At 54.0% G+C, this 27756-nt stretch overlaps 1 protein-coding gene across 3 annotated transcripts in view; it reads right to left on the bottom strand.

Annotated features, from left to right (window-relative positions):
- The window catches only part of LOC116957919 (KH domain-containing RNA-binding protein QKI-like), a 62678-nt gene that overhangs the window by 18204 nt on the left and 16718 nt on the right, over positions 1–27756 (bottom strand). The window contains exons 4-7 of one of the 3 annotated variants that reach the window (XM_032980373.2): positions 26428–26595; positions 23315–23533; positions 19240–19302; positions 14181–14454 (exon numbers count right to left, since the gene is read on the bottom strand). In XM_032980373.2, the coding sequence (XP_032836264.2) occupies positions 14438–14454; positions 19240–19302; positions 23315–23533; positions 26428–26595 (467 nt within the window). In that variant the 3' untranslated portion in view covers positions 14181–14437. The other 2 variants (XM_076054425.1, XM_076054424.1) reach the window with 2 other exon arrangements.

Raw genomic sequence — 27756 nt, forward strand, 5'->3', positions numbered from 1 at the left:
GTTTTTCCTCACCGGATCCTCCTGCTTTTCCCCTCCACATTCAGCATCCACTTCACGCGTCTCAAGAGTTACTTGGCTGCCGAGATGTATTTCCACAGAACGGTGGTGATGAGCTGCCACAATCTGTGATGGCCAGGTTCGATTTGACACGCCAAGGTACTTGGCGCCACGTATTGGTAAATGCCGTTGATTTGAATGTACAATCGACGCTCCGTTCGGGGATTTCAATTTGCCACCAGCGCCCCCACGGGAATTCCTCTCTTCCTCGCGTTCAAGGCGTCCGTTCCGCTTCGTCCCCGCGATCCGCAAACTAAAAACCTTGCGCGACCAACGCGTTGGCCGCCGCTGGGTTAAGAGTCGTGAGCCGAGTGTGCGGTGTGGTGTGGGAGCTTGCTGCGAGGGTGTGCGTTGTGGTGAGCGTGTTAGTTCTGCGTTAGCCCCCCCCCCCTGTGTGGGCACGGCTAACTACACCGAGTGCGGGCGAGTGTAGCGTGCGTGCGTGCGCTGTTGGTGAGTGCGAGTGTGGGTGAGGAGCGGGTGAGGAGCAGTTAGTTCCCAGGTGGTGAGTGAGGCAGGTGAGAACAGACTCGCAGAAAGGGGAAGTTAGTCGGGCTGTAGAGAGAAGCGGTTCGTTTATTAATGGAGCCCATTAGTACTGACGAGGCAACAGGGAGAGGGGGGGAGGTGGTGGGACAACAGGCAGATGTCGCGACTACAGCCGTCTACCGCCAGGAGGCCGCTCGCACTCAGGAGAGACACGCGGAGGAAACGCCCGAGCGACAGCCGCACACGCCGCCGGAACGACGCGCGGTACACTCGCGCACGCAACACCCCGACACCGCACGGTTACACTCTCGCACACACAAACGACAGCCTAACGACACGCGGTACACTCACGCGCGCAACACCCGAACACGCAACAGTACTGCTCCCACACTGCAATCTCACAACGCAACACCCTAACAAGGCACGTGGCGCTCACACAACACCCTCATGTCACATGCCTACACACACACACAGCACCGTAAGACACACAAACACAACAACCTTTTGGCACATGCTTACTCACTGACACACACACACACACACCAACATAACACCCTTAAGGCACATGCTTAAACACGCACGACAACGTAACATACACACACACTACACACCAACACAACACCATTATGGTATATGATTACACACACACACCGTAACACACGCTACACATCAGCACAGCACCCTCGCAACACCAGCCCACACCCATCCCATTTCTCACGGCACACCCTGCCTGCAACTGCCCCCAAATCGCTCACAACACCACACCACACCACACGCACCCGCCGCAAACTGTTTGGCAAGAGAGAGATTCATATTTTTTGACACATCATTTCGGGAACGTGGCAACAACACCGTTAATACTGCACCAGGTCTGACTGTCTTCGGTAGACAACAACACTCGGTAGGGCGACACTAACACTGGGAATAACACGCCCAGTGGGCAAAGCACGCAAAGCACGCGCACGCACGCAAACACACACTCAGTCACTCACTCGTCGTTGGCACCGTTAATACTGCTGTGTCGCGGGGATTGGGGGGGCGATTCTCATCGAAGGCGAAAGGATCGGACCGGGCACTCGGCATCAACGTACAATGTTCACTCGGATTGCTTACAGACAAGACACCCTGACACCACGCAAAGACCAAGACCAAGACCAACACCACCATCCCACTGTAACAGACTGGTTTGGGACAATTGGCTGTGAGCGAGGAGGGGAAGGGGTGGTGTGGGTGGTGTGGGTGGTGGTGTGGGTGGTGGTGTGGGTGGTGGTGTGTGGGTGGTGTGGGTGGTGTGTGGGTGGTGTGGGTGGTGTGAGGGTGTGGGTGGTGTGGGTGGTGTGGGTGGTGTGTGTGTGCTGTGTGTGTGCTGTGTGTGCTGTGTGTGTGCTGTGTGTGCACCCAGCACCACCACGCCCGGCCGCCTTTGTCTCCCCAGTGGGCGGCGTCTGCACACCGCCGCACCAGGTACTCATTTGAGGCCGAGTCGACCTAGGGGGAGGCCCAGGACCGGCTCGGATAATCGTCACCGGTTTTGGCCATGGGCGGGAATGGAACTCGGTTTGCCGCGTTCGGAGCGCTAACCGCTGCGCCACCGCTCCCCACACTCTCCACACACACACACGGACACACACGGACACGCTCTATGGCACGTAAACAAACACACGCACAGACAAAGGTCCCCCGCATAGCCTGCAACAGACTGTTGGGGCAAGTGCTGTTAGCGAGCACCTCCGATGGCGGGCACTGTGGCAAGAAGGCGGGGGGGGGGGGGGGTGACCTCCTCTGTCTAGACCAGCGGCGATGTTTATTCATCGCCACAAATGTACTCGTTTGGGGCCGAGTCGACCTAGGGGAGGGCCCGCAGTCACAGCAGACAGACACGGGCGCAACGCCGGGAAACACCGCGGCCCGGCAAAGGCATCCCCCGGCAAACTCGGTCAACACCCACACCACTTTCAACACCACTCACAACAACAACGACAACAGCCCACACAACAACAACAACAACCCACACAACAACAACAACAAGCCACACAACACGCGGTCACGGACTGTCCCCCAAGCGGCACTCACATTGTCAGTAACAGACTTTTTGTTTCACGTGAAGAGGTCAAAGGGGCAGGGGGAGAGAGTGGGGAGGGGGAGACAGACACGGGGAGACACGGGGGCAGAGAGACAGGGATAGACAGGGAGACACGGGGAGACACGGGGAGACATGGGGACACAGAGAGAGACAGGGACAGAGAGAGACAGGGATAGACAGGGAGACACGGGGACAGAGAGACAGGGAGACAGAGAGACAGGGGGAGAGACAGGGAGACAGACAGGGGGAGACAGAGAGACAGAGAGAGAGACAGACAGGGGGAGACAGAGAGAGACAGAGAGACACGGGGACAGACAGGGAGATAGACTGAGAGACACGGGGACAGACAGGGGGAGACAGAGAGAGACACAGAGAGACACGGGGACAGACAGGGGGAGACAGAGGCTCACGGTCTCCCCCCACTCTTCGCACTGCTTTCTCCATCTCCCGAGTAACAACTACCACAACAACCACCACAACCACCACAACAACCACCACAACCACCACTCTGGCAGCCATGATGGTCCCAGTCCCTCCCCCCACCCCTCTGCACTGTACATGGCACTGTACGCCGGCACTGTACGTCGCGTACAGTGCGACCGGCTTTTTTTTTTAATGGCTTCAATTCCCGACGACGCAAAGCAAAACCAAAACAACAACACGAGGGTGGGAGGGAGAGGGGGGAGATGGTGGGGGGGGGGGGGGCGGGGAGATGGTGGGGGGAGGGGAGATGGTGGGGGGGGGGAGAGGGTGGGGAGGTCACTGCTTAAGTAGCGAAAGTGAGCGTTGTAATACGATAAAGGCTGGCCACGTGAAATCAAGAGCTGTAAACCCGTACGACGGTTCACCCCGTACCCCCTTCGTACAAGGGAAATTGAATTTTCAGGTCCACGTTAAAAAAATATATATTTTAAAAAAGCGGGCAAAGATTCCTCCACAAAACGATGAAGGGAAACGTTTTCTCCCAATCGAATCCCACAGCGCACGCCCCTCCCCCTGTGACGTCACAAAGCACACCCCGCCCCCCTCTTTGTGACGTCACTGCACGGTTAATTGTGCTGTTGTTGTTGCTGCTGCTGTTGCCCGTTTGGATACGGGCAACAGCAACGAAATTAACGTTCGTCTTTTTGTTTTGCGCTTCTCCCTTGAGATGGGGCTTCGTGGGGTTGAGCGTCGAGATTTACAAGGGGGCACGCGCTGGACCAATAAGGTCTGAATTGGTCTGCAATCGGGCACCGATGGTAAGGGGCCTGGACAGGGATGTGATATGAAAGCGGGGGGCACTTGGAAGCGGGCCCGTCTTTTTGGCCCACACGTGGTGTCGACAAACGGCGTCTTAGCCAACCGGAACGGAAATAAGGGGGGGGGGCGTGCCACGTGACCGTGCTCTGATTAAACAGAGGCAGCTATTTCTAGAGTACCTGGCTTGCTCTTGCAACAGGTATTTCTTCAAGTTCAAGCACCTGCACATCATCACACCTACTTTGGCAATATCAAAACGTAATAATAATAGTAATAGGGTGGTTTTCCCCCCTTTTTTCTGGCAGCAAAACCGAAACCTTTTTTTCACGAGGATTCGTGTTGACCGCGTCAACCACAATGCCTGCGGTCAAAATGCAAACAAAAAAAACACACACACACTATGATACTATATGATGCGTTGTCCTTGAAACTGATTGGTCCACACCCACCAAGGGACGGCTTTCTTTTGAGCCTCGGACCCAACTGGTGCTCTACCAGAAGGAGGCTCAAAAGAAAGCCGTCCCTTGGTGTGGACCAATCAGTTTCAAGGACAATGCATCATCGTATTATCACGGTGTGTTTTTTGTTTGCATTTTGACTGCAGGCATTGTGGTTGACGCGGTAAACGCGAATCCTCGTAAATAAAAAAAAGGTTTCAGTTTTGTTGCCAGAAAAAAGGGGGGGAAAACCCCTGTTATTATTACATTTAAGCACCTGGTTTATCCGATGTCCGTCTATCGATGACCGTGTCCAAAACTGGCGATCCCAAACACCTAAAGCAAGCCCACCCACCCACCCCTACCCCTCCCCCCCCGCGCGCGTTGTGACGTCATGACACCACACACGGGCAAAGACACGCCCACTTCCAAGTGTCCACCTTTGATCATTCCACGCGTCCAGCATTTTTTTGTATCGTATTACAGCAGCGCCACCTTGTGGAAGAAGAAGAGGAGGAGGAGGGGGGTAGTCACTGCTTCAGCAGCCAAAGAGGAGCGGCTGTACCACGGTAACAAAAACCGCGAAGGACACTTGGCAGTGGGGCGTGTCTTTGGCCACGGTGTCATGACGTCACAAGGTGCGCGTGTCACGTGCTTCGGATCGCCGGGTGAGATCCAAAAACGGCGATTCGGTCCGAGGCGCGGTCAACTGGGGGCCGCCATCTTCAAAATGGGCAATTTATTTAAACGTAAAAGCCGCCGTTAAGGGAGCTAAAGGGGTTTTTAATGAGGTTTTTTTTTCCGTCAGTCTGTTCCAACACTAGACGAGACTGCTGTGTTGATTTGCTGTGTCAAATAAAGGGTGTTTAAAAAATTATATTATTACAGTCTCCGACTTCATCATAGCTGCGTGCTAGTGTCAGGCCTCTTATTTAAACTTTAATCATTTACACTATGGAACCTTTCTTGCCAGTATTAAAATATAACAATAGGTTGTTTTTTTTACCCTTTCTGGCAATGAAACAGCCGTGTCAAGATGTTAAAACACCGAACAGAAATCCTTATTCAATGAATCATGTCACTGCATTTACCACAATATACTTGTGGTCAGATGTTAAAACACCAAACAGAAATCCTTATTCAAGGAATCATGTCACTGCATTTACCACAATATACTTGTGGTCAGATGTTAAAACACCAAACAGAAATCCTTATTCAAGGAATCATGTCACTGCATTTACCACAATATACTTGTGGTCAGATGTTAAAATACCAAACAGAAATCCTGATTCAATGAATCATGTCACTGCATTTACCACAATATACTAGTGATCAGAACGCAAAACAAAAAAAACACACTATGATAATATAACTGGCATTTTGATTTAAAGCTTTCGTGACTGCAGGGATTCATATTTTGGTTCTTTCGGTAAAGTCACCGCCACGTAGAAGGGAAACAATACAATAATAAAAATATAAAACAATAAAATTCTTACCTGATGATTGCTCGTGTTGCAGTCGAAACGTCGTGAGAATTTTATTGTTTTATATTTTGATTATTTTATTGTTTCCGTTCTACGTGGCGGTGACTTTACCGAAAGAACCAAGAATATAATTGGCATTGTCCCCGAAACCGATTGGTCCACACCAGAGACAGCTTTCTTTGGGGCAACGTCTCAAATGGTGTAAGACCACAGGTTTTTGGAGTCCTCTGGTCTACACCGTTTGAGACGATCCTCCAAAGAAAGCTGTCTCTGGTGTGGACCAATCAGTTTCAAAGACAATAGCAATATATTATCAGTGTGTTTTTTTGCGTTCTGACCACAAGTATTGTGGTTAATGCAGTGACATAATTCCTCGTAAAAGGTTTCACAGTTTGGTGTTTATTATCTTAACACACCTGTTTTGTTGCCAGACCCCCACAAAAAAAGAGGGGAGAAAACCTATTCCCCTTATCGTCAGATCATTTGTAATTTTTAGAATTCCGCGGGCAAATCAACGAGCAGAATCAATGACATGCAATCAACGCAAAAACGATCCATTCCTGGATCTGGCTGTCCACGTCACGTGCAAGCGGCACGCCCCGCCCCCCCCCCCCCATTTCCCTTTCTTTTATTGGCCAAGAGCAACTTCTACATCAGCCCGCTTTTATCGTATTACCGGCGCCACCTCCAACGCGCAGGGCACGTCCGGGCAGCCGTCCGACCGTCCGGTCGACCCAAAGGCGGTCACTCTGAGACCAATGGTCACTCCATTTGCTTGTGTCCGTTTTTTCAACGTCTCGCAGCGTTTGTAGCGTCCGCCTCTAGTACAGTGCCCAGACTCCGATAATCCGTGGATAACCTCCACCCCCCCAACCCCCACCCTCCCACCCTCCTCCTCCTCCCCATCCCCGAGATTTTTGCCGTAACACCGCGCCGCGGGGTCAGTGAAATCCGACGCGCTTTTTTCCCCGATAGTTCGTTGCCACGAAAGTTTGGAGATTGCGATTGAAAGTTACCACTTCACCGTTGGTTCCCTTTTTTTTTGCTTTGCTTTGCTTATTTATCCAGGAGAGTCACGAGCAGTGGGCCAAGAGGATACCCTTTAGTGGGCAGCAGACTTTCACGACCAATAATTACCCACGACAGAGGCGTTTGGGTTGGATTGCGCATATTCAAGGTCAGAGCAGGAGGATGTCTCTCCACAACTCTGTGGCTGTTGCCTGACGATGCTGGCTGCTGTTGCTGTTGTAATTACTGGCGAAAACGCCACGGTAAATCGAATTGCAAATGTCCCGGTGGGTTCACTCCCCAACACGCAACCGGCGTGCTGTACCAGTAGCGAATTGGCCACGTTTTGTCAGCGTGACAAACCCCCTAACTAACTGGCCGTGTCGGGTGGTGGCGGGTTTCACGACACATTTATAGCCACGTGATCGAACCAAAAAGAAGACCCCAAACTATGCGGATTTAATTTTGAATTTAAAGACGCTGTCAAGACAATTTTCGACTGCACAAAGCGACACTTTGGTGTAATTTGTTGCAGTCGCATTAATTTTCCGTAACTGCCTTAGTTCCGTTACGGTTATGTAACACCGGCTCGGAGGTGCTCAATGTGTAAACCACAGTTGTGTTACTTCATTGCCATTCGAATATTGCGTCAGTACATTTCATGAATGTCTTATCGAGCTGTGCTTAAATCGCGCCACGCATTCGCGAAAGAAGCCGGCCCTGAGCGCCCTCCCCCCCCACCCCCACCGTGGCAACGCGACGACCGCTCCCGATGGCAACAACCCTGCAAGTGACGTCACAAAGAGGGGGGCGGGGGTGTGCTTTGTGACGTCACAGAAAGGGGTGGCAGGGGCGTCGTGGGATTCCACTGGAAAACGTTTTCCTTCATCGTTTTGTGGAGGAATCTTTGCCAGCTTTTTTGTTTTTAAACGTGACTGGCAAACCCGCACGCATCCTTTGAACGTGGCCCGCCCCGCCACCAGCCAGCCAGCCGGCCTACCAGCCAGCCGGCCTACCAGCCAACCAGCCAGGCCAAACTTTCTCATACATTTCTACGAGACCCAAACGTAAAAAAAAGACGTTGGTTAAACGCGTCCGTGGACTGGCGCGCCAAGGCGGAGTTGCCACAACCGCCGTTTCCGGAGATGATCGGGCGGGAACACGGATCAAGATTGAATTGGAGAATGGCAGCGTCGCGATTTCCTTGGGCCATGCGGCGAGGAGGGGAGAACAAGGGTGGGAATGTTCGAGGTGCCGACAGGACGCCGGTGCGATTGGGGGAAGAAGAGCGGCTTTTGAAAGCTCCAACGGGGAGCTCTTTTTGAACGACTGCATTGCATCGGGGAGAAGCACCCCGGGCAAAGTCGGAGCACGCCGGGGAAGGCCGCGGGTTGCCGACGTCGTTGGTAAAAGGGGACACCGGAGGGGGGGGGACTACGACGTCGGACTATGAGAGATCAAGGTCTGAAAAAAATCATCGCCAAAAATTCCTTGAACAAAGTCGAGACCCCCCCATGTAGTGGGCAAAGTCGGAGCACGCCGGGGAAGGCCGCGGGTTGCCGACGTCGTTGGTAAAAGGGGACACCGGAGGGGGGGGGACTACGACGTCGGACTATGAGAGATCAAGGTCTGAAAAAAATCATCGCCAAAAATTCCTTGAACAAAGTCGAGACCCCCCCATGTAGTGGTTTCGCTCCGTTTGGAACTCGTGATCGCTTACGAAAGGGAACCAACCAGTGAACCGAGCCGATTGTTCGCAGATTGCGAGGTTCCCCGCGTCCATGCGGTTCCGCTCCCTCCCTCCCTCGGATCACTGTGGATTATCGGAGTCCGACTCTGCTGCTGCTGCGGTGCGGATTTGAACGGCGCACTCACAATAAGCGACGCATTGCACGGGTCTGCAGATAGCTATGCAGGTGTGGGTCTCTATGCAAAATCTGTGGGTCTCTGTGTGGTGAGTCTGTGGGTCTCTGTGTGATGAGTCTGTGGGTCTCTCTGTGTGGTGAGTCTGTGGGTCTCTGTGTGATGAGTCTGTGGTTCTCTGTGTGGTGAGTCTGTGGGTCTCTGTGTGGTGAGTCTGTGGGTCTCTGAGTGATGAGTCCATGGGTTTCGATTTAAAGCTTTCGTGACTGCAAGGATTCATCTTCTTTGGTTCTTTCGGTAAAGTCACGTAGAATGAGAATAAAATAATAAAATAACACAATAACATTCTCACGACGTTTCGGCCACAACGCAAGTGGCCGTCTTCAGGTGAAAGGTACAGACCTGTTGGGACGACAGAGCTTCAATTAACGCTGTTAAGATTCGTAGCGACTTTAAGCTGGTTGGGAGAAGTGAGGCCCTTGACAAAAGGGGGTTTGCATATCAAATAGCTGAGGGAATAGCTTGTGACTGGTCACGGAAATGGCTATGTTAAAGTCAAAACCTACACATCCAGAGGCAACTAGTATTTTAGCATTGAAATAGCTAAGGGATTAGCTTGTGACTGGTCACAGCTTAAAGTCGCTACGAATCTTAACAGCGTTCATTGAAGCTCTGTGGATGTGTAGGCCTTTACTTTAACATCTATTTCTGTGACCAGTCACAAGCTAATCCCTCAGCTATTTCAATGCTAAATTACTAGTTGCCTCTGTGGATGTGTAGGTTTTGACTTTAACATAGCCATTCCTGTGACCAGTCACAAGCTAATCCCTCAGCTATTTGATATGTAAACCCCTTTGTCAAGGTGCCTCACTTCTCCCAACCAGCTTAGAAGTCGCTACGAATCTTAACATCGTTCATTGAAGCTCTGTCGTCCCGACAGGTCTGTAACCTTTCACCTGAAGACGGCCGCTTGCGTTGTGGCTGAAACGTCGGGAGAATTTTATTGTTATTTTATTATTTTATTCTCATTCTACGTAACTTTACCGAAAGAACCAAAGAAGAGTCTATGGGTCTCTGAGTGATGAGTCTGTGGGTCTCTGTGTGGTGAGTCTATGGGTCTCTGTGTGGTGAGTCTGTGGGTCTCTGTGTGATGAGTCTGTGGGTCTCTGAGTGATGAGTCTGTGGGTCTCTGTGTGGTTGAGTCTATGGGTCTCTGAGTGATGAGTCTGTGGGTGTCTCTGAGTGATGAGTCTGTGGGTGTCTCTGAGTGATGAGTCTGTGGGTGTCTCTGTGTGGTGAGTCTGTGTGTCTCTGTGTGGTGAGTCTGTGGGTCTCTGTGTGGTGAGTCTGTGGGTCTCTGAGTGATGAGTCTGTGGGTCTCTGAGTGATGAGTCTGTGGGTCTCTGTGTGGTGAGTCTATGGGTCTCTGTGTGGTGAGTCTGTGGGTCTCTGAGTGATGAGTCTGTGGGCCTCTGTGTGGTGAGTCTGTGGGTCTCTGTGTGGTGAGTCTGTGGGTCTCTGAGTGATGAGTCTGTGGGTCTCTGTGTGATGAGTCTGTGGGCCTCTGTGTATGGTGAGTCTGTGGGTCTCTGTATGGTGAGTCTGTGGGTCTCTGAGTGATGAGTCTGTGGGTCTCTGTGTGGTGAGTCTGTGGGTCTCTGAGTGACGAGTCTGTGGGTCTCTGAGTGATGAGTCTGTGGGTCTCTGAGTGATGAGTCTGTGGGTCTCTGAGTGACGAGTCTGTGGGTCTCTGAGTGATGAGTCTGTGGGTCTCTGAGTGACGAGTCTGTGGGTGTCTCTGTGTGGTGAGTCTGTGGGTCTCTGAGTGACGAGTCTGTGGGTCTCTGAGTGACGAGTCTGTGGGTCTCTGAGTGATGAGTCTGTGGGTCTCTGAGTGATGAGTCTGTGGGTCTCTGTGTGGTGAGTCTGTGGGTCTCTGTGTGATGAGTCTGTGGGTCTCTGAGTGACGAGTCTGTGGGTCTCTGAGTGACGAGTCTGTGGGTCTCTGTGTATGGTGAGTCTGTGGGTCTCTGAGTGACGAGTCTGTGGGTCTCCGGCCGCCACACTTCACCAAAGCTCGTGGTGCGAGATGCCCGCTCATCGCCGTGACAACAACAAGCGCACCGCAAGCCCCCATTGCGCCACAATACAGCCCCCTCTCCCAATCAGCCCTCTCGCCACTCGGGGCGGCGTATAAACTGTGTAACAAGAGGTAATACTATCGTATAAGGCACTACCGTAACTATCACTATCATCTTTCCTATGTTTCTTATCCTTAACATCAACATCAACAACAACATCGCCGCCTAAGAAATTCTTCATTGTATAAAATGACAGCCATATCTCTGGCTCCAGGCACTCATGGTGGAAGACACGGGGGGGTGGGGGGTGGGGGGTGGGGGGTGGGGGTCACGGGAAAATACAGGGAGACACGGGGAGACACGGGGAGACACGGGGAGACCCGGGGAGACACGGGGAGACACGGGGAGATACGGGGAGACCCCGACAAGGGGAGACCCCGACAAGGGGAGACCCCGACAAGGGGAGACCCCGACAAGGGGAGACCCCGACAAGGGGGGACCCCGACAAGGGGAGACCCCGACAAGGGGAGACCCCGACAAGGGGAGACCCCGACAAGGGGAGACCCCGACAAGGGGAGACCCCGACAAGGGGAGACCCCGACAAGGGAACACGTGGAAGACGTCGCGGGGAGGAGGTGAGGGTAACTGTCTAGCACACCCCATGTCCATAATGGCCGTGTCTGGATTCTAAGGCACCGTGTTTTGTTTATAATACTGACAAGGCACTACTAAAACAACTACAACGACAGCCACCACGGCGACCACCGCCCTCGGCATCTAAAAACACCGCTAGCTCCACCTGCGCTGACCTCAGAGCTAGACGTAGCCCCCCCGGGGGGGGGGCGGGGGGGGGCCGGGGGGGCATTGTGGGCGGCGTCGTTTCTGTGTCCGCGCGAGTTTTTTTTTTGCTTCTTTTTTTTTCCCGTCGAAATTCCGTCGGAGATTTCCTCCGTTGAATTTGACTTGTTTTGATCAAAAACAAAAACAACGACAACGACGACAACAACAACAACAAAAGGAGAAATTCATACTAAAAAAAAAATATTCGTCGAGGGCTCGGGTGGGGGGCGGGGGTGGGGGGGGGGGTGTCACAGTTAAACACGCTCTCGCCCCGCGCAAACCGGACACACGCCGACAAAACCTCGGGTTTTGGGGGGGGGGGGGGGGGGGGTCACGGTAAAAAATAAAAAAACCCCGACTCGGGCACCGACGCGGACGCCCGGCGGCGCCTTCGCAGGCCCGACGGCACTTGGGACGCTCGCACGCAACCTGGGGGGGGCCGCCGCCCCCCCCCACTCCCCCACCCCCCCGGTGACGCGTCGGCGCCTCCGGCCGGTGGCACGGTTGGCTAAGCGCGCGGTGCGGAGGAAGTTAAACGTGCGCACGTTGACCCCCTTTCGCGCCGAGCGCATTCGACGTGCGCTCGGCGTTCAACTTGCGTAGCCGACCACGCCAACCGGGAGGAGCCCAGACACGCCGACAGTCAGAGAACGAAGACGCCCGCCCGCACACGCACACACACACACCACAACACTCGCCGACAAACACACACACACACCACAACACTCGCCGACAAACACGCACGCACACACACACACACCAAAACACTCGCCGATAAACACGCACACACACACCAAAACACTCGCCGATAAACACACACACACGCTCGCACACACAAACAGCCACCAAAACACTCGCCGATAAACACACACGCTCACACACACACACCACAACACTCGCCGATAAACACACACGCACGCGCTCACACACAGCCACCAAAACACTCGCCGATAAACACACGCACGCACACACACACCCACCAAAACACTCGCCGATAAACACACACGCGCTCACACACAGCCACCAAAACACTCGCCGATAAACACACACGCGCTCGCTCGCTCGCTTAATTCACCCACTAGCAAAACTCAACTCGCGCGCGCGCCACAAATGCAACACTCACCACGTTGTAGGGGGCGAGTGGGTGGGTGGATGAGGTGAGTGAGCGGGAGGTTGTGCGAGTGAGCGAGTGGATGGAAGAGTGAGCGGTGCGTTTGTCAGTGTGCGTGCAAGCGGCGCGACAGTGACTTGTGCCAGCGAGTTCGTCGGCGTGTGAATGAATGCGTCAGTGTACGAGCGTGCGAGTGAGTCGGTAATTGTGTGTGTCAGTGAGTGAGTGAATGGGCGAAAGAGTGAGCAAGCCAGTGAGTGTACGAGTGATTGTGTGTGCCAGCAAGAGTGTGATTGGGTGAGTCGGTGATTGTGTGAGTGTGTGTGTCAGTAATTTGACGAGTGATCGTGAGTGACCTGAGTGACACGGTGAGTGTGTGAGTCAGTAAGTCAGTGGGTAGGTGATCGTATGAGCGAGCCATCGTGCGAGTGAGCGAGCGATCATGTGAGTGAGTAATCGAGTGAGTGAGCGTGTGAGTGAGTGTGTGAGTAAGTGAGCGAGTGAGTGAGCGAGTGATCGTGCGAGTGAGTGGTGAGTGAGTGTGTGTGAGTGAGTGTGTGAGTGTGTGAGTGAGTGAGTGATCGTGTGAGTGAGTGGGTGAGTGAGTGAGTGAGTGGGTGAGCGTATGAGTGAGCGAGTGGGTGAGTGTGTGAGTGAGTGGGTGAGCGAGTGAGTGTGTGAGTGAGTGGTGAGCGTGAGCGAGCGAGCGAGTGGTGAGCGTGTGAGTGAGCGAGCGAGCGAGTGAGTGGTGAGCGTGTGAGTGAGTGAGTGAGCGTGTGAGTGAGTGAGTGAGCGAGCGAGTGAGTGGTGAGCGTGTGAGTGAGTGAGCGTGTGAGTGAGTGAGTGAGCGAGCGAGTGAGTGGTGAGCGTGTGAGTGAGTGAGTGAGCGTGTGAGTGAGTGAGCGAGCGAGTGAGTGAGTGAGCGAGTGAGTGAGTGAGTGAGCGAGCGAGCGAGTGAGTGGTGAGCGTGTGAGTGAGTGAGTGAGCGTGTGAGTGAGTGAGTGAGCGAGCGAGTGAGTGGTGAGCGTGTGAGTGAGTGAGCGTGTGAGTGAGTGAGTGAGCGAGCGAGTGAGTGGTGAGCGTGTGAGTGAGTGAGTGAGCGTGTGAGTGAGTGAGCGAGCGAGTGAGTGAGTGAGTGAGCGAGTGAGTGAGTGAGTGAGCGAGTGAGCGTGTGAGTGAGTGAGCGAGCGAGTGAGTGAGTGAGCGAGCGAGTGAGTGAGTGAGCGAGTGAGTGAGCGTGTGAGTGAGTGAGCGAGTGAGTGAGTGAGCGAGTGAGTGAGCGTGTGAGTGAGTGAGCGTGTGAGTGAGTGAGTGAGCGAGTGAGTGGTGAGCGTGTGAGTGAGTGAGTGAGCGTGTGAGTGAGTGGTGAGCGTGTGAGTGAGTGAGTGAGCGAGTGAGTGAGCGTGTGAGTGAGTGAGCGAGTGAGTGAGTGAGTAGCGCAAGCACCGGGCCGCGTTGCGTCCACTCGCGCCGCTGACCACGGCAGGTTACAGGGCTTAGGTTGAACACCAGTAACAGCCGCCGCCCCACAGCGGAGGGAACCGGTCGGGGCCAGTCACGACTGGTTCACAAACCAGTCACAGGCCGGAGGGGGAGGTCACAAAACCGGTCAGAACCAGCCGGGACCGGTCTGAGGCAGTTCAGGACCAGTTAGAACCGGTTAGGAACTGGCGTGAACCGGTCACGACCGGCCCGGGAACTGGTTAGGGCTGCGCGGCCGTTAGGACGTTGATGTTAGGACGTTAGTTGTTGCTGGCAGCTGCAAATATGTTTAAGAGGAAGACACAGACGGACGGACGGGCGGGACGATGACGGACACAGAGAGAGAGACCACAAGAGACGCACAAGAGACACACACGGACAACACACGCACGCATGGGCACGCAGATACACGTGTGGAATGGAGCCACGGAGAGACAAAGATGGGACAGAGCGGGCACGGATGGACAAATGGGACACGGAGATAGGATGGACGGACAATTGGAACGCAGGTGGACCCGGGGTGAAGACGAGGAAACGGGCGCGCACACACACAGCGACAAAAACACACACACACGGCGACACACACACAGCGACACACACACACGGCGACACACACACACAGCGACACACACACAGCGACAAGAACACACACACACACACAGCGACAAGGACACACACACACAGCGACAAGGACACACACACACAGCGACAAAAACACACACACACAGCGACACACACACACAGCGACAAGGACACACACACACACACACAGCGACAAGGACACACACACAGCGACAAGGACACACACACAGCGACACACACACACACACAGCGACACACACACACAGCGACACACACACACAGCGACACACACACACAGCGACAAGGACAACACACACGGCGACAACAACACCCCACGGAGGGATGGAAAATTGTACAAAGATAGACAAATCGACACACAATGGAGGGCACGGAAACACGGACATTCACAGATAAGGACAGACGCACGTAGAAATGCACACAGATAAACACACAGACGCACGCGCGGACAAAAGAATGATGCATATGCATGATGGACAGAGACGGACGTACACACACAGGGAAATGCAGAAGGACGCACGCAGAAGGATGAACACAGAGACATGGACACACACACAAACAGACACACACACACAAACAGACACACACACAGACACACACACAGACACACACACAGACACACAGAGAAGGTTGGACACACAGAGACATGGACACACACACAGAGACACACAAACAGACACACACACACAGACACACAGAGAAGGTTGGACACACAGAGACACAGACACACACACACAGAGACACACAAACAGACACACACACAGACACACAGAGAAGGTTGGACACACAGAGACACGGACACACACACAGAGACACACACACACAGAAGGATGGACACACAGACACGACACACAGAGACACACATACACACAGAAGGATGGACACACAGACACGACACACAGAGACACACAAACAGACACACAGAGAAGGATGGACACACAGAGACACGGACACAGAGACACACACACACACAGAAGGTTGGACACACAGAGAAGGTTGGACACACACACAGAGACACACACACACGGAAGGATGGACACACAGACATGGACACACAGAGACACACACACAGACACACAGAGAAGGGTGGACACACAGAGAAGGTTGGACACACAGAGACACGGACACACACACAGAGACACACACACACGGACACACAGAGGAGGATGGACACACAGAGACACGGACACACACACACACGAGCACCTCCGTTAGCCGGTCGCACACCACAGCGATCAAACCCCGTGCGTCATTCCGATTGGTGCAGGCAGCCGTGCGATCCGACCAATCACGCGCCTCCCCCGGTGGTCACATGGGCCACCCACCAGGGGCGCATCGCCATAAATCAATCAGGCAAGCCCCACGCCCGGGGGGGAGGGGGGTCATGTGACAGGAAGGAGGAGGCGCGCTATTGGCTGATTGGATTACCATTCAATCGCATAGAGGCATGGGCATTGAGAGGGTGAGTGAGCGGGTGAGTGAAAGGGCTGGAGGGTGAGTGAGCGGTAGTAAGTTGAATGAGCAAGGGGGTGTGTTGGTGAGTGAGACGCTGGGTGGATGAGTGAGTCGGCGGGTGGGTGCATGGGTGAGTCGGTAGGTGAGTGAAATGGTGGGTGGATGAGTGAGTAGGTGGGTGGGTGGGTGAGTGAGTAGGTGATTAGGTGAGCAAGTGAGTGAGTAGGTGAGTGAGTCGGTGGGTGAGCGAGTCGGTGAGCGGGTGAGTGAGTAGGTGGGTGAGTGAGTAGGTGAGCGGGTGAGTGAGTAGGTGGGTGAGTGAGTAGGTGAGCGGGTGAGTGAGTAGGTGGGTGAGTGAGTAGGTGAGCAAGTGGGTGATAGGTGGGCGGGTGATAGGTGGGCGAGTGAGTTGGTCACTGAAAGGGTGAGTGGGTGAGTGAGTGGGTGGGTGAGTGGGTGGATGAGTGAGAGGGTGGGTGGGTGAGTGAATGGGTGGGCGGGTGAGAGAGTGAGTGGATGGGTGAGTGGTTGAATGAGAGGGTGAGTGAGTGGGTAGGTGGTTGAGTGGGTGGGTGAGTGAGTGGGTGGGTGAGTGAGTGGGTGGGTGAGTGGGTGGATGAGTGAGAGGGTGGGTGGGTGAGTGAATGGGTGGGCGGGTGAGAGAGTGAGTGGATGGGTGAGTGGTTGAATGAGAGGGTGAGTGAGTGGGTAGGTGGTTGAGTGGGTGGGTGGGTGGGTGAGTGAGTGAGTGGGTGGGTGAGTGGGTGCATGAGTGAGAGGTTGGGTGGGTGAGTGAATGGGGTGGGTGAGAGAGTGAGTGAATGGGTGAGTGGTTGAATGAGAGGGTGAGTGGGTAGGTGGTTGAGTGGGTGGGTGAGTGAGTGAGTGGGTGGGTGAGTGGGTGGATGAGTGAGAGGGTGGGTGGGTGAGTGAATGGGTGGGCGGGTGAGAGAGTGAATGGGTGAGTGGTTGAATGAGAGGGTGAGTGAGTGGGTAGGTGGTTGAGTGGGTGGGTGAGTGGGTGGGTGAGTGGGTGGGTGAGTGGGTGAGTGAGTGAGTGGGTGGATGAGTGAGTGGTTGAATGAGAGGGTGAGTGATTGGGGAAATGGATGGGTGGGTGGGTGAGTGAGTGAGTGAGAGTCAGATATAGGGTAAGTGGTTGATGCAAGGCAGGTTAGGTGGTGCCATGGTTTGAACAGCCCAATTAACTTCAATGAGCCAAGATTAACAAGAAAACAAATACACAGTGAGAGCACGAGTGTGTGTGTCTCGGTGTGTCTTTGATTGTGTGTGTGTGCATTTGAGACTGTGTGTGTGTCTGTGTGTGTCGTGTCTGTGTGTGTGTCTGAGTGGTGTGGGGAGCGGTGGGTGTAGCGGTTAGCGCGCTGCGCTATGAACCTGGCGACCCGGGTTCGATTCCCGCTCACGGCCAACACCAGTGACGATTATCTGAACCGGTCCCGGGCCTCCCCTAGGTCGACTCAGCCTCAAATGAGTACCTGGTGCGGTGTGTAAACATTGCCACTAGGAAGACAAAGGCGGTCGGGCGTGGTGCTGGCCATCCACCCCCTCGTGTACCGTTCCGGCCTTCATAGGTGCTCGCTAACAGCACTTGCCCCTACAGTCTGTTAAGGCTATATGGGGGATCTGTGTTTTATCTTTGTGTCTGAGTGGTGTGGGGAGCGGTGGGTGTAGTGGTTAGCGCTACGCTGCGCTACGAACCTGGCAACCCGAGTTCAATTCCCACTCACGGCCACCAACACTGTCAGTGACGACTATCTGAACCGGTCCTGGACCTCCCCTAGGTCGACTCAGCCTTAAATGAGTACCTGGGGTAGCGGTGTGTAAACATCACCCACTAGGGAGACAAAGGCGGCCGGGCGTGGTGCTGGCCACCCACCCCCTCGTGTGCTGTGCCAACCTTCATAGCTGCTGCTCGCTAACAGCACTTGCCCCCTCAAACTGTTAAGGGTATATGGGGGATCTTGTCTATTGTGGCTATCTATGTACGTGTGTGTGTGTCTCCGTATATGTCTATTATACGTGTCTATGTGTGTGTGTATGTGTCTGTGTGTCTGTACGTGTCTGTACGTGTCTGTGTGTGTATATGTACATGTCTGTGTATGTGTACGTGTCTGTGTGTGTTTACGTGTCTGTGTGTGTATATGTACATGTCTGTGTGAAGGTGTTCGTTTTGTGTATGCGTGTCTGTGTGTGTGTACGTGTCTGTGTGTGTGTACGTATCTGTGTGTGTACGTGTCTGTGTGTGTGTACGTATCTGTGTGTGTACGTGTCTGTGTGTGTGTACGTGTCTGTGTACGTGTACGTGTCTGTGTACGTGTCTGTGTGTGTATATGTACGTGTCTGTGTGTGTATATGTACATGTCTGTATGAAGGTGTTCGTTAAGTGTATGCGTGTCTGTGTGTGTACGTGTCTGTGTGTGTACGTGTCTGTGTGTGTACGTGTCTGTGTGTGTACGTGTCTGTGTGTGTACGTGTCTGTGTGTGTACGTGTATGTGTGTACGTGTCTGTGTGTGTGTGCACGTGTCTGTGTGTGTGCACGTGTCTGTGTCTGTGTATATGCACGTGTATGTGCGTGTGTACGTGCCTGTGCGTGTGTACGTGCCTGTGCGTGTGTACGTGCCTGTGCGTGTGTACGTGTCTGTGTACGTGTCTGTGTGTGTGTACGTGTCTGTGTGTGTGTACGTGTCTGTGTGTGTACGTGTGTACGTGTACGTGTGTGTACGTGTACGTGTGTGTACGTGTACGTGTGTGTACGTGTCTGTGTGTGTGTACGTGTCTGTGTGTGTGTACGTGTCTGTGTGTATGCGTGCCTGTATGTGTGTCTGTGTGTGTCTGCGTGTGTCTCTGTGTGTCTCTGCGTGTGTCTCTGTGTGTCTGTGTGTCTGTGTGTGTGTGTCTGTGTGTGTGTGTCTGTGTGTGTGTGTGTCTGTGTGTGTGTGTCTCTGTGTGTGTGTCTGTCTGTGTGTGTCTGCGTAGTCTCACCTCTGTCCCTCTGGTAGGGGTGCACACGGGAGTCGTGGCGCCGAACCTTGGTGGGAACGGCTCCTACACAGACAAAGACCCCCCCGTGTAGCCTTAACATGTTATAGGGGAAACACAAACTAATCAACTCATCACTAACGTAGCATATATGACAACAACACACATTACAACTAATTACTAATCTACAACGTATTACTAACCGTAAACAATTAACTCAATACTCATCTATTACATAGACTCCCCGCCGCCGCCATCTTTAATTTCTGCCCTTGAGTGGTCACAGTAATTGGGTTAAGTTATTAACTAAAACACATCACAACTAGATTACCAACTCATTACTACCATTGGAACCTCCTTTGCTCTTGACGCCAAGAGGTGCGGCACCACGTGAGGCGAGTTGCTGTGTTTTTCGTTTGCATTCCGACCTGCAGGTGTATTGTGGGTCAATGCAAGCACGGCTTTTCCTCGTCAAAACAAAAAAAAATAAGTTGACAAGTTTTGATTTGCCAGGTACAAGGGGTGCAAAAGAAAATAAAAACCAACCCAACAATCATCAACTCGTCACCGACCGTAACAATTGACTCGTCACGAATCGGCGATTACAGCAAACGCCTTGGCATTGCGAGCGAGTGTTTCGCGAGACGGGCTAAAAACGTTTGTCAAGAAATATTAACTTCGTTAAGACCTCCTTTGCCAGTACCAAAACGTAATAATAATAATCATAATAACAGGGTGGTTTTTCCCCCTTTTTTCCTGGCAACAAAACTAAAACCTTTTTTTTTTACGAGGATTCACGTTTACCGAGTTAAACCACAATACCTGCAGTAAAAATGCAAACAAAAAACACCACGTGATCATACACGATTCGTTGTCCTTGAAACTGATTGGTCCACACCAAGGGACGGCATTTCTTTTGAGCCTCGACCCAATTGGTGCTCGACCAGATGCCGCCAAAAGGCGTCACACAGCTCAAAGACAATGCCGCTATCAATGTAATGAGGGCTCGGGGTGAGTATCTACATCATCAGTAGACCTCCTTTGCCAGTACGAACATGTAATAATAATAATAGAGGTTTTCCCCTTTTTTCTGACAACAAAACTGAAACCTTTTAACGAGGATTCTTGTTTACTGCGTTAACCACAATGCCTGCAGTCAAAATGTAAACAAAAATGACTGCAGGTGTTGTGGTTAACGCAGTAAGCATGAATCCTTGTGAAAAGGTCTCAGTTTTGTTGCCAGAAAAAAGGGGAAAAACCCGATTATTAAATATTAACTTGATAAACGAGCGAGCGAGGGAGGGAGGGGGTCTTAGCAATACGAGCAGCAGTGCAAAGCGTGTCGGCACGCTTTGCACTGCCGAGCGTCACGTGATCACAACTGACGTACGAGCGCTTTGATGTACGAGTGCTTTGATGTACGAACGCTTTGACGTACGTGTGCTTTGACGCACGAGCGCTTTGACGTATGAGTGCTTTGATGTACGAACGCTTTGACGCACGAGTGCTTTGACGTACGAGTGCTTTGACGTACGAGTGCTTTGACGTACGAGTGCTTTGACATATGAGTGCTTTGACGTACGAGTGCTTTGACATACGAGTGCTTTGATATACGAGTGTTTTGATGTACGAGTGCTTTGATGTAAGAGTGCTTTGACGTACGAGTGCTTTGACGTACGAACGCTTTGATGTACGAGTGCTTTGACATACGAACACTTTGACGTACGAGTGCTTTGACGTACGAACGCGTTGACGTACGAGTGCTTTGATGTACGAGTGCTTTGACGTACGAGCGCTTTGACGTACGAGCGCTTTGACGTACGAGCGCTTTGATGTACGAGTGCTTTGACGTACGAGCGCTTTGACGTACGAGCGCTTTGATGTACGAGCGCTTTGACGTACGAGTGCTTTTACGTACGAACGCTTTGACGTACGAGTGCTTTGACGTACGAGCGCTTTGATGTACGAGCGCTTTGATGTACGAGCGCTTTGACGTACGAGTGCTTTTACGTACGAACGCTTTGACGTACGAGCGCTTTGACGTACGAGTGCTTTGACGTACGAACGCTTTGACGTACGAGCGCTTTGACGTACGAGTGCTTTGACGTACGAGTGCTTTGATGTACGAGCGCTTTGATGTACGAGCGCTTTGACGTACGAGCGCTTTGACGTATGAGCGCTTTGACGTACGAGTGTTTTGATGTACGAGTGTTTTGATGTACGAGTGCTTTGACGTACGAGTGCTTTGACGTACGAGTGTTTTGATGTACGAGTGCTTTGATGCATGAGTGCTTTGACGTACTAGTGCTTTGATGTACGTGTGCTTTGATGTAAGAGTGCTTTGATATACGAGTGTTTTGATGTACGAGTGCTTTGATGTAAGAGTGCTTTGATGTACGAGTGCTTTGATGTACGTGTGCTTTGACGTACGAGTGCTTTGATGTACGAGTGCTTTGACGTACGAGTGCTTTGACGTACGAGTGCTTTGACGTACGAGTGCTTTGACGTACGAGTGCTTTGACGTACGAGTGCTTTGACGTACGAGTGCTTTGACGTACAAGTGCTTTGATGTACGTGTGCTTTGATGTAAGAGTGCTTTGACGTACGAGTGCTTTGACGTACGAGTGCTTTGATGTACGAGTGCTTTGACGTACGAGTGCTTTGACGTACGAGTGCTTTGACGTACGTGTGCTTTGATGTAGGAGTGCTTTGACGTACGAGTGCTTTGACGTATGAGTGCTTTGACGTACGAGCGCTTTTGATTACCAAACACGTTTCCAGAATGAATTATTGCTCGCAATCCCAAGGTTTCACTGCAACAATTATTACAACACCGCCTCCCCTCCAACTGCCCAGTAGCAGCGTCCTTCACGCGCCTCCTCCACAGAGGCCGATCATCGGCAAGTCCACTCAGCTCCACGTCCTCATGTACCACATCACTCCATCTCTTCTCTAGCCCGTGGCACTCAACCACCCACTCACCCACCCACCCATCAGCTCCATCTCTTCTCTAGCCCGTATCACTCACCCACTCACTCACCCACCTACCCACCCACTCACCCACCTACCCACTCACTCACACACCCACCTACCCACTCACCCACCTACCCACTCACCCACCTACCCACTCACCCACCTACCCACTCACCCACCTACCCACTCACCCACTCACCCACCCACTCACTCACTCACTCACCCACCCATCAGCTCCATCTCTTCTCTAGCCCGTGTCACTCACCCACTCACTCACCCACCTACCCACTCACCCACTCACTCACTCACCCACCTACCCACTCACCCACCCACTCACTCACCCACCCATCAGCTCCATCTCTTCTCTAGCCCGTGTCACTCACCCACTCACTCACCCACCTACCCACTCACCCACTCACTCACTCACCCACCTACCCACTCACCCACCCACTCACTCACCCACCCATCAGCTCCATCTCTTCTCTAGCCCGTGTCACTCACCCACTCACTCACCCACCTACCCACTCACCCACTCACTCACACACCCACCTACCCACTCACCCACTCACTCACTCACCCACCTACCCACTCACCCACCCACTCACTCACCCACCCATCAGCTCCATCTCTTCTCTAGCCCGTGTCACCCACCCACTCACTCACCCACCTACCCATTCACCCACCCACTCACTCACCCACCCACCCACCCACTCACCCACCCACTCACTCACCCACCCACCCACCCACTCACTCACTCACTCACCCACCCACCCACCCACTCACTCACCCACCCACCCACTCACCCACCCACCCACTCACCCACCCACTCACTCACCCACTCACCCACTCACCCACCCACTCACCCACCCACTCACTCACCCACTCACCCACTCACCCACCCACTCACTAACCCACTCACCCACCCACCACTCCATCTCTTCTCTAGCCCGTGCCGCGCCAGTTTAGCCCCCCTGTATCCGGCCAATCAGAAGCCGCTTGGGCATTGCGTGAAGGCCGTGTCAACCTTCACTGTGGTGCTGCACTTGCCCCTACAGCCTGTCACAGGCTACCTGGGGGACCTTCGTCTTTGTGCGTGTGTGCGTACCGAGGACTCCCGTGTGGTCCAGGGGATACTCCAGGAGGCAGGGGTACTCGTAGGAGGTGTACACGAGGCCCGGGGTGTCCGCCGGGACCCCGGGGACTCCGGGCACGCCGGGACCCCCCAGCATGGGGTGAAGGGGGCGCATGAAAGGGAGACACATCCCTGGGGACGGGACGCCCGGCACGCCAGGGACACCGCCCATGCCACCGGGGACCTGGCCGCCTGAGACACGGGGGGAAGGGGGGGGGGAGACACGGGGGGAGGGGAGACACGGAGGGAGGGGGGGGGAGACACGGGGGGAGGGGGAGGGAGACACAGGGGGAGGGAGACACGGGGGGAGAGAGAGACACGGGGAGAGGAGACACGGGGGGAGAGAGAGACACGGGGTGAGGGGGGAGACACGGGGGGAGGGAGACACGGGGGGAGGGAGACACAGGGGGAGAGGAGACATGGGGGAAGGGAGACACGGGGGGAGACACGGGGGGAGGGAGGTGGGAGAGACATGGGAACAACAAGAGTTAGCCTGGGTGAGTGACTGGACGAGTGACTGAGCGAGTGACTGGGCGAGTGACTGGGCGAGTGACTGGGTGAGTGACTGGGTGAGTGACAGGGCGAGTGACTGGGCGAGTGACTGAGTGAGTGACTGAATGAGTGACTGAGCGAGTGACTGGGTGAGTAACTGGGTGAGTGACTGGACGAGTGACTGGCAAGCGACTGGGTGAGTGACTGGGCGAGTGACTGAGCGAGTGACTGGGTGAGTGACTGAGCGAGTGACTGGGTGAGTGACTGGGTGAGTGACTGAGCGAGCGACTGGGTGAGTGACTGAGTGAGTGACTGGGCGAGCGACTGGGCGACTGACTGAGCGAGTGACTGGGTGAGTGACTGAGCGAGTGACTGAGCGAGTGACTGGGCGAGTGACTGAGCAAGCGACTGGGCGAGTGACTAAGCGAGTGACTGGGTGAGTGACTGGGCTAGTGACTGAGCGAGTGTCAGGGTGAGTGACTGGGCAAGCGACTGGGCAAGTGACTGGGTGAGTGACTGGGTGAGTGACTGAGCGAGCGACTGGGCGAGTGACTGGGTGAGTGACTGGGCGAGTGACTGAGTGAGCGACTGGACGAGCGAGTGACTGAGCGAGCGACTGAGCGAGTGACTGAGCGAGCGACTGAGCGAGTGACTGGGTGAGTGACTGGGCGAGTGACTGGGCGAGTGACTGGGTGAGTGACTGGGTGAGTGACTGGGTGCGTGACTGGGCGAGTGACTGGGTGAGTGACTGAGCGAGTGACTGGGCGAGTGACTGAGCGAGTGACTGGGCGAGTAACTGGGCGAGTGACTGAGCAAGTAACTGGGCGAGTGACTGGGTGAGTGACTGGGTGAGTGACTGGGTGCGTGACTGGGCGAGTGACTGGGTGAGTGACTGAGCGAGTGACTGGGCGAGTGACTGAGCGAGTGACTGGGCGAGTAACTGGGCGAGTGACTGAGCAAGTAACTGGGCGAGTGACTGAGCGAGTGACTGGGCGAGTGACTGGGTGAGTGACTGAGTGAGTGGCTGGGTGAGCGACTGAGTGACTGAGCGAGTGACTGGGTGAGTGACTGTGTGAGTGACTGGGCGAGTGACTGGGTGAGTGACTGGGCGAGTGACTGAGTGAGTGACTGAGCAAGCGACTGGGCGAGTGACTGAGTGAGTGACTGGGTGAGCGACTGAGCGAGTGACTGGGTGAGTGACTGAGCGAGCGACTGAGTGAGCGACTGAGCGAGTGACTGAGCGAGTGACTGGGTGAGCGACTGGGTGAGTGACTGAGTGAGCGACTGAGCGACTGGACGAGCGAGTGACTGAGCGAGCGACTGAGCAAGTGACTGGGCGAGTGACTGAGCGAGCGATTGAGCGAGTGACTGAGGGAGTGACTGGGCGAGTGACTGGGCGAGTGACTGGGCGAGTGACTGGGTGAGTGACTGGGCGAGTGACTGAGTGAGTGAATGGGTGAGCGACTGAGTGACTGAGCGAGTGACTGAGCGAGTGACTGGGCGAGTGACTGGGTGAGTGACTGGGCGAGTGACTGAGTGACTGAGCAAGCGACTGGGCGAGTGACTGAGCGAGCGAGTGACTGAGCTACTGAGCGACTGGACGAGCCAGTGACTAAGCGAGCGACTGACTGAGCGATTTACTGGGCGAGTGACTGAGTGACTGAGCGAGTGACTGAGTGATTGACTGGGCGAGTGACTGAGTGACTGAGCAAGTGACTGAGCGATTGACTGGGCGAGTGACTGAGTGACTGGGCGAGCGAGCGACTGGGCGAGTGACTGAGCGAGCGACTGGGCGAGTGACTGGGTGAGTGACTGAGCGAGTGACTGGGCGAGTGACTGAGCGAGTGACTAGACGAGCGAGCGAGCGACTGAGCGAGTCGACTGAGCGAGCGACTGGGCGAGTGACTGGGTGAGTGACTGAGCGAGTGACTGGGCGAGTGACTGAGCGAGCGACTGGACGAGCGAGTGAGTCATTGAGCGAGCGACTGAGCGAGTGACTGAGCGAGTGACTGAGCGAGCGACTGAGCGAGCGACTGAGCGAGCGACTGAGCGACTGAGCGAGTGACTGAGCGATTGACTGAGCGACTGAGCGAGCGACTGAGCGAGCGACTGAGCGAGCGACTGAGCGAGTGACTGAGCGAGTGACTGAGCGAGCGACTGAGCGAGCGACTGAGCGAGCGACTGAGCGACTGAGCGAGCGACTGAGCGAGCGACTGAGCGATTGACTGAGCGACTGGACGAGCGAGTGACTGAGCGACTGAGCGAGTGACTGAGCGAGCGACTGAGCGAGCGACTGAGCGAGTGACTGAGCGAGCGACTGAGCGAGCGACTGAGCGAGCGACTGAGCGAGCGACTGAGCGAGCGACTGAGCGACTGGACGAGCGAGTGACTGAGCGACTGAGCGAGTGACTGAGCGAGTGACTGAGCGAGTGACTGAGCGAGCGACTGGACGAGCGAGTGACTGAGCGAGCGACTGGACGAGCGAGTGACTGAGCGACTGAGCGAGTGACTGAGCGAGCGACTGGACGAGCGAGTGACTGAGCGACTGAGCGAGTGACTGCGCGAGCGACTGGCCGACTGAGCGAGCGACTCACCCCCGGGCGAGGCCCCGCGCAAGTGGAACTGCTGAGCCCCGGGCCCCGCGAGGTGAAGCTGCTGGGCAGCGGCCGCCGCGGCCGCCAGGAAGCGATGGCCGTGGGCGGCCGTGAGTGGGGGCCCGGCCATCGTGAACGCCATGGGCGGAGGAGCAGGCACCATGGAGGCTGTGACGGGGATGGGCGTGGTTAGCGGTCCGCCGTCTCAACGTCTCCGCTTCTCGCTAACAACACCGAGCTTCTGCGTCTCGCTGCCGGCGAGGAGCCGCCGCCGCCGCCGCTGCCGTGACAGCGGAGTGGCGATTCGTAGCGGAGAGGCCCACGGAGATACGTAGAGATACGTAGCGATACATAGAGATACGTAGAGATACATAGAGATACACAGAGATACATAGAGATACGTAGAGATACACAGAGACCCATAGAGATACATAGAGACCCATAGAGATACACAGAGACACATAGAGATACATAGAGATACGTAGAGATACATAGAGACCCACAGAGATACATAGAGATACGGAGAGATACATAGAGATACATAGAGATACGTAGAGATACACAAAGATACATAGAGATACGTAGAGATACATAGAGACTCATAGAGACACATAGAGATACACAGAGATACGGAGAGATACGTAGAGATACACAGAGACCCATAGAGATACATAGAGACCCATAGAGATACACAGAGACACATAGAGATACATAGAGATACGTAGAGACCCACAGAGATACATCGAGATACGTAGAGATACATAGAGATACAAAGAGATACACAGAGATACGTAGAGACCCACAGAGATACATAGAGATACGTAGAGATACACAGAGATACACAGAGATACATAGAGATAAATAGAGATACATAGAGATACGTAGAGATACACAGAGATACGTAGAGACCCACAGAGATACACAGAGATACGTAGAGATACACAGAGATACACAGAGATACGTAGAGATACACAGAGATACATAGAGATACGTAGAGATACGTAGAGATACATAGAGACCCATAGAGAAACACAGAGACCCATAGAGATACATAGAGACCCATAGAGATACATAGAGACCCATAGAGATACATAGAGACCCACGGAAACACAGAGACCCACAGAGACCCATAGAGATACACAGAGACCCACAGAGATGCATAGAGACCCATAGAGAAACACAGAGACCCATAGAGATACATAGAGACCCATAGAGATACATAGAGACCCATAGAGATACATAGAGACCCATAGAGATACATAGAGACCCATAGATATACATAGAGACCCACGGAAACACACAGAGACCCACAGAGACCCATAGAGATAC

Source organism: Petromyzon marinus, chromosome 66, assembly GCF_048934315.1.
Source record: "Petromyzon marinus isolate PM22_M1 ecotype Great Lakes invasive population chromosome 66, UKy_Petmar_22M1.pri1.0, whole genome shotgun sequence".
Taxonomy (NCBI): Eukaryota; Metazoa; Chordata; class Hyperoartia; order Petromyzontiformes; family Petromyzontidae; genus Petromyzon; species Petromyzon marinus.